This window comes from Anomaloglossus baeobatrachus, chromosome 3 (assembly GCF_048569485.1).
Source record: "Anomaloglossus baeobatrachus isolate aAnoBae1 chromosome 3, aAnoBae1.hap1, whole genome shotgun sequence".
Lineage (NCBI taxonomy): Eukaryota > Metazoa > Chordata > Amphibia > Anura > Aromobatidae > Anomaloglossus > Anomaloglossus baeobatrachus.
The window spans coordinates 599,968,227-599,985,027 of record NC_134355.1 but is presented as its reverse complement, the minus strand read 5'-3'; the positions used below and the strand labels follow the sequence as shown (position 1 = coordinate 599,985,027).

General features: G+C 49.4%; 1 protein-coding gene across 4 annotated transcripts in view; it reads left to right on the top strand.

The window, feature by feature from the left end:
• Positions 1-16,801, top strand: part of UGGT1 (UDP-glucose glycoprotein glucosyltransferase 1) — a 242,824-nt gene that overhangs the window by 196,492 nt on the left and 29,531 nt on the right. For all 4 annotated transcript variants that reach the window (XM_075341044.1, XM_075341046.1, XM_075341047.1 and 1 more), the window contains 2 exons: positions 494-598; positions 945-1,029. In XM_075341044.1, the coding sequence (XP_075197159.1) occupies positions 494-598; positions 945-1,029 (190 nt within the window). The remainder of the gene's footprint in view (positions 1-493; positions 599-944; positions 1,030-16,801) is intronic.

The following is a 16,801-nucleotide window of genomic DNA, read 5'->3' as shown; positions in this document are numbered from 1 at the left end:
CGGCCAAAGCTGATGATTGTTGGCTCTTGTAAGGGGTTCTGGATACAAGAAAAGTGACAAAAAAGGATCTGCTGATTAACTAGAGGAGACCTTGCTGATTTTAAGGAGAGGAGAAAGTAAAGCTGTAATCTTCAAAGGCTGTCCAGGTCCAGGCATCTAGTGATGATGTCCTATGTTATTCTTGTGGGCAGGAGAAGACATTTATTTCTCAATAGCACCTGTAATACATTGTAAAAAGCTAATAAAAGCTGATCAGCGAGTATTCTGGGTCTCTTACCCCACCGATCCGATACTGATGACTTATCCCAGGCCTAGGTTATCAGTGCTAAATGCCTAGACAACTCCTATAAATTTACACTGTTAAATGTGGATTAATAAACCAGCCCCATAGTGTAAGTGCTCACATGACATTCTCATGTAATGTCACTTAATCAAGCAAACGAGTCTGGTCCTTGGAGGAGGAGGACTTATTTTGTGCGCTGTCTCTCATCAGGGGACTGACAGGAGGACAAAAGCAGGAGGAGGTGAAGCAAGATAAAGAAGATGTCATTAATATATTCTCCCTGGCCTCCGGACACTTGTATGAGCGCTTCCTCAGGTGAGTGTAAGGCGAAGTATATATTTTGCATTGTTTGTTTGCCATGTGTTCTGGGAAAGACCCAAAGTGTATCTACTTTACCCCCATCAGCCTGGTGTATATAAGTATCTAAAAGGGGAGGCTATGGGCTACACGATGTCACTATACAGCAGCAGACATTGGAGATATACTGCACACAGTGTGAACAGTTCCTACACAGCGGGTCCACAAACCACGAGACGGCGTGTAGACATCTGGGGAAATTGCACAAACCCCATGTCTGTCTTATGATACTAGGGACTGCATAACATTATCACATCCCTAATTGTGGAGGTATAATGACAGGGAATTTGTTTTCTCCCCACAGAATTATGATGTTATCTGTACTGAAGAACACAAAGACACCGGTGAAGTTCTGGTTTTTGAAGAACTACCTGTCTCCTACATTTAAGGTTTGTGTTTCATGTTTTGTTCAGGGTAGAATTCGGTATAAAAAAAATCACCTAATAGGTTGTACGCCTGACTGCTTCTGTTGGCATCAGTACTTCGGATACACTGCGCAATAATAGAGTATAATCATATATATAAGAATATTAAAGGGTTATTCCTGCGCTTTGCTTAAACATTAAAGGGAACCAATCACCAGGATTTTCTTTGTCGCTCCATTGGGAGACCCAGACAATTGGGTGTATAGCTACTGCCTCCGGAGGCCACACAAAGTATTACACTTAAAAGTGTAAAGCCCCTCCCCTTCTGCCTATACACCCCCCGTGGGATCACGGGCTCCTCAGTTTTCAAGCTTTGTGCGAAGGAGGTCAGACATCCACGCATAGCTCCACTGTTTAGTCAGCAGTAGCTGCTGACTATGTCGGATGGAAGAAAAGAGGGCCCATACTAGGGCCCCCAGCATGCTCCCTTCTCACCCCACTCTTGGCGGTGTTTGTTAAGGTTGAGGTATCCATTGCGGGTACGGAGGCTGGAGCCCACATGCTGCTTTCCTTCCCCATCCCCCTTAGGGCTCTGGGTGAAGTGGGATCCTACCGGTCTCCAGGCACAGGAGACCGTGCTCCATCCACTGCCACTGGGGTATCTGCTGGATATGGAACTGAGTATCATCAGGGACATGGCCCTGCTACGTCAAGGTACTCTGTGTCCCCGTACAGACCGCGCGCAGACACACCGCAGCATTGCTGGGTGTGTTAGTGCGCTGGGGACAACAGCGCTGCGCGCTTGTGCCACTACTCACTACAGCTTTGCTGAGTTAGTTAATGTATTGGGGACTGCCGCGCCGGCCGCTGCTGTCAGTTTTACACTGCGGCGCGGCTGGGACTTGTAGTGCGCCGGGGACTTCCGCGCTGGCCGTGCTTCTGGACGGCCGCGCTTATTACTCGAGTCCCCGGCTTTTGCGGCCTAGTCTCGTTGCTTTCCCGCCCCCAGGCCTGCCAGTCAGGGGAAGGGCGGGACGCTGTGCCGGACGTCAGCGCCGAGGGCTGGAGTCTGCTTTGCATACTCCAGCCCACTCACTGAACACAGTGGGACGCCAGTTTCCCGCACTTTGTCTGAGGCACGCCCACGGTACACCCCTCTTCACAGGACGCCGGCAGCCATTCCTGTGTGCAGTCGGAGCTGGAGAAGGGAGACAAGCTCTGGGGGACCCAGACACGGGATTCTGGCGACCACTCACCCGCTTTTCAGCGGGCGGTAAGCAGCACCTGAAGTGCTGACCCCACTAGCGCCGAAGTGTTCATTTGTACTTTTATGCTTGTATTCTATACATTGCACTGTACGGTCGCTATTCTTGGCTATATACCCTCCTAGATTGCTCAGAGGACAGCATGTCGTCCGCAAAAAGCAAGGGTGCCAAGGCACAGGCTTTCTATGCTGCTTGTACCGCATGTGAGGCTATTCTACCGGCAGGTTCCACTGACCCCCATTGTGTGCAATGTTCGGCCCCTGTGGCACTTGCTCAGCCGGGGTCTCTGCTAGGGGTGACCCAGGGTGAACCACCTGTGAACACTGTCCAGGTGACGGGGACGGAGTTTGCAGTTTTTGCTGATAGATTGTCTGTGACTATGACTAAAATTCTAGAAACGTTGCAGTCCAGACCGGTACCTCAGACCATGGGCACTGTTGAATCATTGCTTCCTGGTCCCCCTCAGTTGGAACAACTCCGGGCTCCGGGGGTGTCCCATGCATCCCAGGGTGAAGGCTCTGACACGGACGACAGTCCCAGACGGCCTAAGCGAGCTCGCTGGGAGCGGCCCTCGACATCATCACACTGGTCAGGGTCCCAGCAGGAGGACTCTCTGTATGATGAAGCGGAGGTAGCTGATCAGGATTCTGATCCTGAGACCGCTCTCAATCTGGATACACCTGAGGGTGACGCCATAGTGAATGATCTTATAGCGTCCATCAATCGAATGTTGGATATTTCTCCCTCAGCTCCTCCAGTGGAGGAGTCAGCTTCACAGCAGGAGAAATTCCATTTCAGGTATCCCAAGCGTAAATTGAGTACTTTTCTGGACCACTCTGACTTCAGGGAGGCAGTCCAGAAACACCACGCTTATCCAGATAAGCGTTTCTCCAAACGCCTTAAGGATACACGTTATCCCTTCCCTCCTGACGTGGTCAAGGGCTGGACCCAGTGTCCCAAGGTGGATCCTCCAATCTCCAGGCTTGCGGCTAGATCCGTAGTTGCAGTGGAAGATGGGGCTTCACTTAAAGATTCCACTGACAGACAGATGGAGCTCTGGTTGAAATCCATCTATGAAGCTATCGGCGCGTCGTTTGCTCCGGCATTCGCAGCCGTATGGGCACTCCAAGCTATTTCAGCTGGTCTGGCGCAGATTGACACTGTCACACGTACATCTGTTCCGCAAGTGGCATCCTTAACCTCTCAAATGTCGGCATTTGCGTCTTACGCTATTAATGCTGTCCTGGACTCTACGAGCCGTACGGCAGTGGCGTCCGCCAACTCCGTGGTTTTACGCAGAGCCTTGTGGTTAAGGGAATGGAAGGCAGATTCTGCTTCCAAAAAGTGCTTAACCAGTTTACCATTTTCGGGTGACCGACTGTTTGGTGAGCGATTGGATGAAATCATTAAACAATCCAAGGGTAAGGATTCATCCTTACCTCAGCCCAGACCAAACAAATCCCAACAGAGGAGGGGACAGTCGAGGTTTCGGTCCTTTCGAGGCTCGGGCAGGTCCCAATTCTCCTCGGCCAAAACGTCTCAAAAGGATCAGAGGAGCTCAGATTCTTGGCGGGCTCAGTCACGCCCAAAAAAGACAGCCGGAGGAACCGCTACCAAGACGGCTTCCTCATGACTTTCGGCCCCCTCTCTCCGCATCCTCGGTCGGTGGCAGGCTCTCCCGCTTTGGCGACATTTGGCTGCCACAGGTCCAAGACCGTTGGGTGAGAGACATTCTGTCTCACGGGTACAGGATAGAGTTCAGTTCTCGTCCTCCGACTCGATTCTTCAGAACGTCTCCGCCTCCCGACCGAGCCGATGCTCTTCTGCAGGCGGTGTGCACTCTAAAGGCAGAAGGAGTGGTGATCCCTGTTCCTCTTCAGCAGCAAGGTCACGGGTTTTACTCCAATTTGTTTGTGGTGCCAAAAAAGGACGGGTCTTTCCGTCCCGTTCTGGACCTAAAACTGCTCAACAAGCACGTGAAAACCAGGCGGTTCCGGATGGAATCCCTCCGCTCCGTCATCGCCTCAATGTCTCAAGGAGATTTCCTAGCATCAATAGACATCAAGGATGCTTATCTCCACGTGCCGATTGCTCCAGAGCATCAGCGTTTTCTACGCTTCGTTATAGGAGACGAACACCTTCAGTTCGTAGCTCTGCCTTTCGGTCTGGCGACAGCCCCACGGGTCTTCACCAAGGTCATGGCAGCAGTAGTAGCAGTCCTGCACTCTCAGGGACACTCTGTGATCCCTTACTTAGACGATCTGCTTGTCAAGGCGCCCTCTCAAGAGGCATGCCAACACAGCCTGAACGTTGCGCTGGAGACTCTCCAGAGTTTCGGGTGGATCATCAACTTTTCAAAGTCAAATCTGACCCCGGCCTAATCGCTAACATATCTTGGCATGGAGTTTCATACTCTATCAGCGATAGTGAAGCTTCCGCGGGACAAACAATGTTCACTTCAGATAGGGGTGCAATCTCTCCTTCAAGGCCAGTTGCACCCCTTGAGGTGCCTCATGCACTTCCTAGGGAAGATGGTAGCAGCAATAGAGGCTGTCCCTTTCGCGCAGTTTCATCTGCGTCCACTACAATGGGACATTCTCCGCCAATGGGACGGGAGGTCGACGTCCCTCGACAGGAACGTCTCCCTTTCTCAGGCGGCCAAGGATTCTCTTCGGTGGTGGCTGCTTCCCACCTCATTGTCGAAAGGAAAATCCTTCCTACCCCCATCCTGGGCGGTGGTCACGACAGATGCGAGTCTGTCAGGGTGGGGAGCGGTCTTTCTCCACCACAGGGCTCAAGGTACGTGGACTCAGCAAGAGTCCACCCTTCAGATCAATGTTCTGGAAATCAAGGCAGTGTATCTTGCCCTACAAGCCTTCCAGCAGTGGCTGGAAGGCAAGCAGATCCGAATTCAGTCGGACAACTCCACAGCGGTGGCATACATCAACCACCAAGGCGGAATACGCAGTCGACAAGCCTTCCAGGAAGTCCGGCGGATTCTGATGTGGGTGGAAGACACGGCCTCCACCATATCCGCAGTTCACATCCCAGGCGTAGAAAACTGGGAAGCAGACTTCCTCAGTCGCCAGGGTATGGACGCAGGGGAATGGTCTCTTCACCCGGACGTGTTTCAGGAGATCTGTCGCCGCTGGGGGATGCCGGACGTCGACCTAATGGCGTCCCAGCACAACAACAAGGTCCCGGCTTTCATGGCACGGTCTCACGATCACAGAGCTCTGGCGGCAGACGCCTTAGTTCAGGATTGGTCACAGTTCCGGCTACCTTACGTGTTTCCACCTCTGGCACTGTTGCCCAGAGTGCTACGCAAGATCAGGTCCGACTGCCGCCGCGCCATCCTCGTCGCTCCAGACTGGCCGAGGAGGTCGTGGTATCCGGATCTGTGGCATCTCGCGGTATGCCAACCGTGGGCACTACCAGACCGGCCAGACTTGCTGTCTCAAGGGCCGTTTTTCCATCTGAATTCTGCGGCCCTGAACCTGACTGTGTGGCCATTGAGTCCTGGATCCTAGCGTCTTCAGGATTATCTCAAGAGGTCATTGCTACCATGAGACAGGCTAGGAAACCAACGTCCGCCAAAATCCACCACAGGACGTGGAAGATTTTCTTATCTTGGTGCTCTACTCAGGGAGTTTCTCCCTGGCCATTTGCATTACCTACTTTTCTTTCCTTCCTGCAATGCGGTTTGGAAAAAGGTTTGTCGCTCGGCTCCCTTAAAGGACAAGTCTCAGCGCTATCTGTATTTTTTCAGAAGCGCCTAGCCCGACTTCCTCAGGTACGCACGTTCCTGCAGGGGGTTTGCCACTTAGTCCCTCCTTACAAGCGGCCATTAGAACCATGGGATCTGAACAGGGTTCTAATTGCTCTCCAGAAGCCGCCTTTCGAGCCTATGAGGGATGTTCCCCTTTCTCACCTTTCACAGAAAGTGGCCTTTCTAGTAGCGGTCACGTCTCTTCGGAGAGTGTCCGAGCTAGCAGCGCTGTCATGCAAAGCTCCCTTCCTGGTATTTCACCAGGACAAGGTGGTTCTGCGCCCGATTCCCGAGTTTCTTCCTAAGGTGGTATCCCCCTTTCATCTCAATCAGGATATCTCCTTACCTTCTTTTTGTCCTCATCCAGTTCATCAATGTGAAAAGGATTTGCATCTGTTGGATCTGGTGAGAGCACTCAGAATCTACATTTCCCGCACGGCGCCCCTGCGCCACTCGGATGCACTCTTTGTCCTTGTCGCTGGTCAGCGTAAAGGGTCACAAGCTTCCAAATCCACCCTGGCTCGGTGGATCAAGGAACCAATTCTGGAAGCCTATCGTTCTGCTGGGCTTCCGGTTCCCTCAGGGCTGAAGGCCCATTCTACCAGAGCCGTGGGTGCGTCCTGGGCATTACGGCACCAGGCTACGGCTCAGCAGGTGTGCCAGGCGGCTACCTGGTCGAGTCTGCACACTTTCACCAAGCATTATCAGGTGCATACCTACGCTTCGGCGGACGCCAGCCTAGGTAGACGAGTCCTTCAGGCGGCGATTGCCCCCATGTAGGAAAGGGCTGTTTTACGGCCCTATCACGAGGTGTTATTTTACCCACCCAGGGACTGCTTTTGGACGTCCCAATTGTCTGGGTCTCCCAATGGAGCGACAAAGAAGAAGGGAATTTTGTTTACTTACCGTAAATTCCTTTTCTTCTAGCTCCAATTGGGAGACCCAGCACCCGCCCTGTTTCCTTAGGGATTTTTGTTTTTTCGGGTACACATGTTGTTCATGTTGAATGGTTTCAGTTCTCCGATGGTTCTTCGGATTGAATTTGTTTTTAAACCAGTTATTGGCTTTCCTCCTTCTTGCTTTTGCACTAAAACTGAGGAGCCCGTGATCCCACGGGGGGTGTATAGGCAGAAGGGGAGGGGCTTTACACTTTTAAGTGTAATACTTTGTGTGGCCTCCGGAGGCAGTAGCTATACACCCAATTGTCTGGGTCTCCCAATTGGAGCTAGAAGAAAAGGAATTTACGGTAAGTAAACAAAATTCCCTTCTTTGTATATAACCTAAAGCCTGTGCTATACTGGCACTATCAGGCTGATTATCTACATACCTGTAGTGGTCAGCTCGGATGTTTAGGTTTTGAAATCCAAGAAAGTAAAGTTTATAAAATCATCAGCTTCTTAAGTGACAGCAGCTGAGGATCAGATAATATCTGGGGGAGGTATTTATACTTATCCCCTCCCCCTGTTAGAATTAGCAAGTATTATACAATTGACCTAGTAGGACCTGTGGTGAGGTCATACCCATGTGACCAGAAGGGGCGGAGCCTCAGCTAACAGACAAATGTTGCTTCCTGGTATCAGCTATGTTGGCTGAGGCCCCGCCCCTTCTGGTCACGAGTATGACCTCACCACAGGTCCTACTAGGTCGATTGTATAATACTTATGCTAATTCTAACAGGGGTAGCTGGCCACTAAAGGTATGTAGAGAATCAGGCTGATAGGGTATTAGTGTAGCATGTGTCCACCTCTACCAAATGAAAGAAATAAAATGTGTCCACCTCTACAAAATGAAACAAAGTAAATAAACAGTAACAATGCATAGGACCTCAGTCAGTCGATGTATTTGTGTCAAACAAACAAAGTAAATAAACAGTAAAAATGCATAGGACCTTAGTCGGAAAATTACCAGAAACTGCGATTATATTTTCGGAAATTGCGCAGCTATTTCATCTACGATGACATTGAATGGTGCTTCGTTGTGTATCTTTTTCCACCAATATTCAGCCAAGTGACCGGGCAATAAATTCGCCGATGTACCTTTCATTTTTCGCAATATTTTGGTTTTAATGTGACCCCAGTGGCACTCGATCATTTGCGTGTTTGCGCCTGTGATAGGGTCAATTAATTTTGTTGATGATTCACCGTTTCGTGCATGTAGTTGAAACCTTCCCATGTGGAAATGGTCCGATAAGTGGCCCATTCGTCTGATCTGATCAATGTGCCGGGTGCTATATGGCGTTGAATTATCGGTCGCAACGTTTGTTCATTCCGACGAAGCACGTGGAACATGCGTAAGTCTTGTTTCCCATCCGTTTTTTTCCACACCATTCCGAAAATCCACGGACCAACGACCTCGTGACCATAATTCTGTCGCGGTGGCTGCATGCGATTTGCCTGCTGAAGACGTCCCCTGTTGTATTTTCTACGACCACGCATAAAATTTTCGTCGATCTGAACGATTTCTCCGAGGCCTCCCATGGCTGGAGCATCATTTAGGCAACGTTGGCATACTTCCTGGATATAATTTCGCCAATCAACGTATATATGATTTCTCTGACGCCTCATTGGGGGACACAGGACCATGGGTGTTATGCTGCCTATCCATAGGAGGACACTAAGTAGGTGCAAAAGCATAGCTCCTCTGCAGTATACACCCCCTGGCCGGGCCAGGCAACCTCAGTTTTAGCTTAGTGTCTGTAGGAGGCACTTCCTTTCAAGGTTTGTTATTTTTTGAGGGCGACGGTTTCCTTTGGGACCGATCTCCCACTACCATCAACGGGCGGGAACGTGGAGTGTCGCCTCCACGTACCCCCTCCTGCGACTCTGGATCCTGGGCTGGACGATGGATTCCACAGACACCGATTTTCCAAAGCCCAGGGTAGAGGCCTGTGCCCCTATAGCCCAATTCCTCAGCCCCTCTTTGCAGGCTCTGTGTTGAATATGGCACCAATTCCTCAGCCCCTCTTTGCAGGCTCTGAGTTGAATATGGCACTGGTGTGACCGGACACAGCAAGCTGACTCTGCTATTTTCACTGCCTGGACGGAAGCAGTGTTTTAAGGTGAGATCCCCCCTGACTGGTTTCCCAGACAAAGGGAGAAAAGACGCTGCAGGGAAGGCTCCCAGGACATTTACAGTATTTATTATGAGAAAGTCCCTTGCTCAGTGCAAGGAGGAGAGCCCCAAGGATCCTGCACACACGGTGTTAACTTTTCTCTAGCTTGCTGGCTGGAGGAGGGGGGAAGTCACTCCTGTTTGCAGAAAGTCCTGCAGATAATTTCCCGGTGGCAGGGGGAGGGGTCAGGGACTCACGCTGTTCATTTGCTCTGTTTATTTGCTCTAACAGAAAAGCCGGCTGATAACCACCAGTGACAAGCTGTGTGCTGACTGGAGGGAGAGGGAGGAAAACTATCAGAAGCTCCCTTCCCGCCGTTTTTTACTACCCACAGCAGGGTGGGGGCACACTGACTTCATCTTCGCACTCTTTTAGCGCTAAGCCCCGCCCCTCCGCGGCCGTGATAAGCCCCACCCCCCAGGAAAGTGTGCGAAAATCTCCATAGAGCTTAATCCTTCCTGAGGACAGGGCTATCGGCTGATTCTGGTGAGGTGCTTGCTTCACTTGTAGATCTGCTGAGCATTGCTCCCCCTCCTGGCATACTCCTATTAGGAACATGCAGAATTCTAAGGGCACTAAGAGTACTAAGGCCCACATAGTCTATTATTCAGCCTGCACTGCCTGCCACACTGAGCTACCACGTAAGCACACCTCTTCTCTCTGTGAGTCCTGTGACCCTATAGCCCCATAAGACCCCCCTGCCACCACCGCCGCCACCGTCAGCCCAGAGCCTAGGGCTCCCAGCCCACCGGAATGGGCACAGTTTCTGTCCCAATCCATGGAAAAACTGTCACAGAACCTGGTGCTGGCTATGCAATGTCGTCCTCCACACCCTTCTGGGTCCCTGGACGGAACGCAGCCTGAGGATACCCCTATGGAGGATCCTTCTGAGGTAATCCGGGCACATGCTTCACTGGTTGCAGGGATCAGGAAAAGAGCACACGGCCGGGTGTCTCCAGCGGGCTCTCCCTCGGGAGCACACAGGGCAGGCTCTCCCACACGCTCCACAGCTTCTGAAGAGCTGGAGGAGGGAGAATGCTGTTTATACCAAAAGGATTCCTTAGTTTCATCACCCCCAGATGATCAAACTGCAATAGACTCCCTTATAGCAGCAATCAACCAAGCTCTGCATGTGGAGGATCCCCCATCCACTACCACTGACCATGCGGTCTCCTTTAAGAGGGCAAGGAAACCCCAAAAGGTTTTCGCTGATCACCCAGAGTTTCAGGATATCCTCACAAAGCAAAGGGAGAAGCCTGACAGGCGCTTCGGTAACCGAAAACTCATGGAGTCCCGGTACCCTTTTGCCTCACCTGCCCCTAAGGGCTGGGCCGATCTGCCCTCGGTCGACCCCCCCGGTCTTCCGCCTTACCACAAAGACGCTCCTGTCTTTACCCGATGGTTCCTCCATCAAGGACCCGACAGACAGACAGGTGGAGCACCTCGCCCGCTCTGCTTTTGAGGCTGCAGGTTCCTCCCTCTCGCCCTCTTTTGCCGCTGTGTGGGTCGCAAAGGCGATCTCGGTCTGGGCAGAATCTTTTAACACTTCGCTTGAGGAATCCCAGGTCACTCATACCTTCACAGAGGTAACAGCTCAAATTGCCGCTAAAGCGGAGTACCTCATGCAGGCCTCCATGGACGCTGCTACCTGCGCAGCGTTTGTCGCCTCAAATACCATAGCCATCCGTAGAGCTCTCTGGCTCCGACAATGGCGAGCGCACTCTGCCACCAGATGTCCACAGTCCTCGTTCCGCTCCTTTCGGAACTCATTTGGTTGGTCGACATCCCGTGCTGTCCCTGCCACCAGCCGCGGACTACGCAGGGACCGACCTTCTCAGCTCTCCCCGAAACCCACTTCGTCATGGCAGCCTAGACCGAAACAGTCCAGGACTAGGGAGACTCGGCCACGACGTTTTTCCCCCCTCATGACTCCTTCGGCTCCCCGGAAGACACACTCATTGTGATAAGGCCTTAATTTAGGTTGATGCCATTCAGTCATGCATCCCTCTTAAACTGTCTGCAGTCCAAATTATGAGTCACTTGTGGTAGCATGCATAACCACTCTCTTTCACACACACCAGAGAGACGTACTCGGATATGAATAGAAAGTAAGACTGACTTTAATACGGAAGTTGTACAGATATATATAACCGGGCTTATTGGCTAGGTGCCAAGAATACGTAACACGTCTCCTATTGGATAAAGTAGAACAGCTTATTCTGTGATATACAATTTACTGTAATGTGCTTGGTTCCTCATTTATATTAAGCAATGTCAGCATGATTCACTTGTCACAAGAATAGCCCAGACTGTCTGTCTGAGTCTTATGCCAAGAGATATGTGTGGTACAGTTCAAACACCATCTTAAATCCTGTTCTTTATGGATATCTCCATGTAACTCTTATATACTCATTATAATTCATAATCTTGTCCATAACAGTCCCCCCTTTGGAGATAGCCAAAATGTCTTTCCTTACTTTTCCCGAGTCTATTGATCTGTCCTAATGCCGATGGTTACCTCACTCACATACGAGATAACCCATCCCTTGTGGATGAATCTCCCCATCCAACAGACTATGCATAGGAAGCCAGATCCTGACCGTATTCTCTAGACTGTCCTCATGGCTATGTTCCGCTGGCACACGTTATTCAGGAAGGGGGAACGTGGCAGTAGTCCTTTAATTGGCTAATATTTATCAGGGTTGGGTTCACTCAGAGTCTCATGCTCCTCAGTCCTTAGGCGGTGATGGTGGGACATCATCAAAGGTGGGATGCACAGTCGTCTTCTGGTCCACATGCTTAGATATCATCGTCCTGGCACAAAGTATCGGGTAGAAGAGAGAAGACAGCCATCTCCTGGTCTCAGGTCCGACATCTCTTTGTTGTGGAATGCATGGATCTTCGTCCGAAGGAAAAGAGTGAGAGAAGAGAGAGAGAGAGAGAAAGATTGAGAAGAGAGGGAGAGAGAGAAAGATTGAGAAGAGAGAAAGAGAGAGAAAAAGAGGAAAAGAGAGAGGAAAAGAAAAGAAAGGAAAGAGAGAAAAATCTAGATCTGGTTGGATCTGGAGGAGAAAACTCAAAACGTATATTAGGCAAATGTTTAAACAAACAACAAGCTTAGTTGAAGTATCTGGGAGTACTTCTAAACAGGATTTCATAGGGTCTCAACCTAGTGGTCCCTGCTGGGGTGTGTCTGACACTGAACAATTCAAGGGGAAGACTCTCATGCCCTTGCCTTCTACACTGCCCCATCCTCCCAACCTTCCCTCTATTCTGTGGCTGGTATGGGGTGTGTAGAGTCAGTTCTGTGTCTAAGGCCTGCCATATCTCTTTGGCTGGCAGTGAAAGCAGGTCACTAGCCACTTTCCATGGTCTCCGGGAGCCCACAGCTGCACCCTATCTCAGTCCTCTTCTTCTGAGACTTGCTCTTGTAGGGTCAGGACAATGTTTTCTCAAGACTTTCCATCTATCCTCTTTTCTTCACATCGGGGTCATTCAAAAAGCACAGATTGACTGACTGTTTCTTTGGTGAGTGGTCTTGGGGCTTCTTTGGATGTTCTGTCAGTGAGGGCACTTCATACTGCTTCCCTTGACTCCTCCAATGTAGGCCTCAACCCTGCTCACCGCGACTCTGTCTGGCAATAGCAAAGCTTCCATCCATTCTTCTATGGCCTCATGGCGGCGTACAGTTCCATTGGCAGTGATCAAGTCTCTTGTCTTCCATACAGAGTAGATGCTGGCTGCCATCTTGCAGGATTCAGCGAGAGCACATACATCTGCTTCTTCACAGACAGGCATGCGGGTAGCGACTGCTCTATCAGCACAGCGTCTTCTGCTACCAGCACCATACCCATGTGGAACCGTCTTCTTGATGCACATCTTGATCCATCCGCAAAGGGGTTAAGTCAGGGTCCAAAGGTGTATCCGTCACTGTATCGAATCCAGAGTTTCAGCTATGCCAGAGTCGACTACCTCTTCCACCAAGGTGTCAGAGGTGGGACACTCCCCCCTTGGAAGAGGGAGAAGTTCAGCAGGATTAAGGACCCCACACCGGGAGATGGTGACTTTGTCAGGGAGCAGTGATGTCATACGGGCACTGATCTTCAACTGGTGCTTTAGGTTGGTGTTCAATCTGGCTGAGTAGTGTTCGAAGGGCTGCTGTCCCTTAGATGTCCGGGGCTGCTGTCTTCCTCCATGGCAAACAGGTAGAATGACTTCTGGGCTGGAGATGACGTGATGATACTCTTCAGGTGACTTTGACTGTAGCTCATCTGTATGTGGGGTGATCTTGTAAGCTGTTAGATTCATCTCCATACGTCTTGCCATTTGAAGGAGGGTGTCCTGGTCTTTACCAGCTGTAGTTTACATGTGGGCTCTCGGAGACCTGATACAAAGGACTATGCCCAGGTTTGTAAGAAAGAGCAATGGGTGTAACTTGGAAAAACAAACATGCAAAAGTGAAGGGGAAAGGTTTACACAGGACTATCAGCAATAACCTCTGCTAAGGTTCATTAGTTGGAACACAATGGGGAACAACTGCATATATGACCAAAAACGGAGTGTGTGTTTCAGGTCCCTATATCCCCCCTCTGCAGTCCCTGCTATGTCAGCAATAAACAGAGCAGTGGCTTTGGCTGCTAAAACAAAAATAGGGAACTGGGTGTCGGCTGGACTAAAATGGCATCAAAAGATGAACTATGTAGTGTCTGAGTTAAAACGTCTACTAAAGATAATTACCGATAAGAAACAGCCGCTAAAAGAGGAAGTAGGTGTTGGCCAAAAATGGCGTCTGAAGAGGCCTGGGAGGGAGTGACATGGATTGTGACATCTACATTCAGGAGGTATTCAATCTGTCACTGGGAATATGGATTATATAGGGACCCCTGGGCTGACCCTGTAACTAGGGACCCTGTGCTTGCCCTCATCTCGACGGTAGACCTAATGGTGGTCAGGGCCGAGCCTCCAGCGTATCCCTATCTCCTGTTAGCCCCTGCAATAATATCCCCATACCATACCCCACCCAGGGCTGGGCAAAACACTGAGTGACAGAAAGAAATCTACATTCAGAACAGGAAATAATGGGGTGGGCTTACGTGGACACAGTGCTCCACAGACAGCACACAAGTCCACCCTATATATCAGCTTATGTTTCTTATTTTCACAGACAGGTAAAATACACATAGCGTAGTTGCTAGATTCAGAATTACTCCTCAATTCTCATCTAATCTTCCCCCTTTGGGAGAATTCTCCATTTCCCTTCTTGACATACTTGTGTCACTTACAAGTAAACTTCACAGAACTTCATTCACAGGACTGAAATAGAAACTAACACTTCTCTTATTTTTTTTTTTCCCCAATTTCAACTCTCCTACGGTGTTCTACACCAAAAACTGCGTACATTATACATAAAACATCTTCCAGTGTCACTTGGGTGATAAGGTACACGCACCCTCACTGTAAACCCGCAAACCTGGCTCCATTACTGGCCAGAAAGAATCCCCAGCTTTAATTTGGGTGAAAACATCTTCCAGGGAAAACTATATATGAGATATTATGTCAGGGAGAGAATTCACGATATACATACACCTCCATGAGAACGGTCTATCGCATACTCAATAATTCCGATTAAGGCCAAAGTTTAGGGGTCTTCCCCAATGTATTCAATTCTAGGTAAGAATACATTGACATCCACTAAAACAAGACCAGTGAGTACGCATACAACGTTCAACTCATTGCTTAGCAGGAAAACCGTACCAGGTAACAGTCAGGGCTCTTTCACCCACTTTTCCCTTAACACTGCACCTGTACATAGACAACCCCCCCTTTCAAATCTTCAATCCCCGAAGATCAGGTCCAAGGTATCAAACATCAATTATTGATGACACGTCACTCATAGGTGTATATATCTCAGTGTTCCTTCACAAGGACTGCAGCCTCTTGAGGCTTCCATGTCACATATTTAGGGCGTTCTTGTCTGGGACTATCGGAATAATGGTGCGATGCCATGTGTGGCCTGACGTCCTCAAATAAGGACAGCACCTGTGGTTTACCTCTACTAGGGACAGTGTTGGTGGTGGGGTGGATCATTGTTAAATCATTCTCATCTTCCTGCCCCCCCTCGGTGTCTTCTGTTGCTCCAGCAACAAATAGGCCGGTGGCCTTGGGACTTAAGATGACTGGAAAAGGGAACTAGGTGCGGCCCGTCCTGAAATGACGTCTGGGCAGGCTAGGGAGGGCGTTTGGTGGGCAGGGGGACAAACTACACAAGTCCAACCCTTTGGGGACGACTTATGAGGAGGGGGCATTGCTTCCTAATGGGCTTGGCCACTTCCTGAGGTGCCATTTTTCTGAGCTGATTTCTCTTTCCTTGCCAATTTCCTAACATCTTTTGACGTTCTATACCATGCCTCAGCACCCATAAGGAGATCTTTATCCTTCAAATCCCTCGCTTATTTAACAAAACATCTTTTGATTCCTGCTCCTCTAATCTCCCTTTCTTTGCAGTGATTTCGGCCACCTTCGAGAGCGACTTCATATTTTTAACATACTTCCTTCCTTCTCGTTCGCTTACTAATTCTTCTGCCGTTAACTTGACAGGTGTGGACTGATTAGACCCCATGCTTAAAGGGTACACGACCTAAAACTAACACGTCAACCTGGATGTCTGGTCTGTGCCGTTATACTCCTTCCTTCTCGGACCAGAATACAAAGAATACACAAATGTTCTACCTCAGTCCAGAAAACCACAACACAAACAGGCTGACAAACAGGAAGAAGTATCACGTGGGTGATAGAAACTAAATTAACCCTCACTATATCTTACTTCAAGTACTAGTAACCTCTGTTCACACTATATACACCTTCTTTGAACGGTCCGTCCAGAACATCAATAATACTGTTTAAAACCAAAGTCAAGGGATTCTGCCAATGTTCCTCCTACCTAGGATCGCGGAGAACACATCAAATTCCACCAGATACAGTCAGGGTCTTACCATGACACTGTACCGACCAAAACCAATCCCCCTATCATCTCCTCTCCCTGGAAGACGCACCAGGATACAGTCAGGGTCTTACCATGACACTGTACCTGCCCTTTAGATTTATCAATTACTGACTATTGACCGGACACGTCACACACCAGTGTATACACTATATAAACAGTATAAACAGCATACTTTTCCAAGTTTCTCATTCACTCAAAGAAGAAACAGCTTCAATATATCAAAGTACATTCTCGTGACACTACTTCCTCTTATTCCGTAAACCAGTAAGTACGAACAAAGCACACAGAACTTCACGGTTCTCGTAACCAGCAAGTACTCCACCTGCTGCAAATAAACAGACATCTCAACAGGTAGACACAGGTCAACACAATGACATAACAATAAGGACACTATATACACCATCCAGGTGGCTGATCTCACCTGCAGATATAACCATATATCCATATATCCAGCGTATATAACAACTTCCTCATTTTCCCCTGCAGTTAAGTCAGAGAAAAATAACATAGAACTTCTGCTTGTCTCCAAAGAGCAGACAAAACCTCAAACCACATTACATTTCATGTGATTTAGAATTACATTACAGACAGCTTAAGGTGAACCTGACCACCTTGGTGTTGGATCTCTTAGGACGGTTTATCTCATG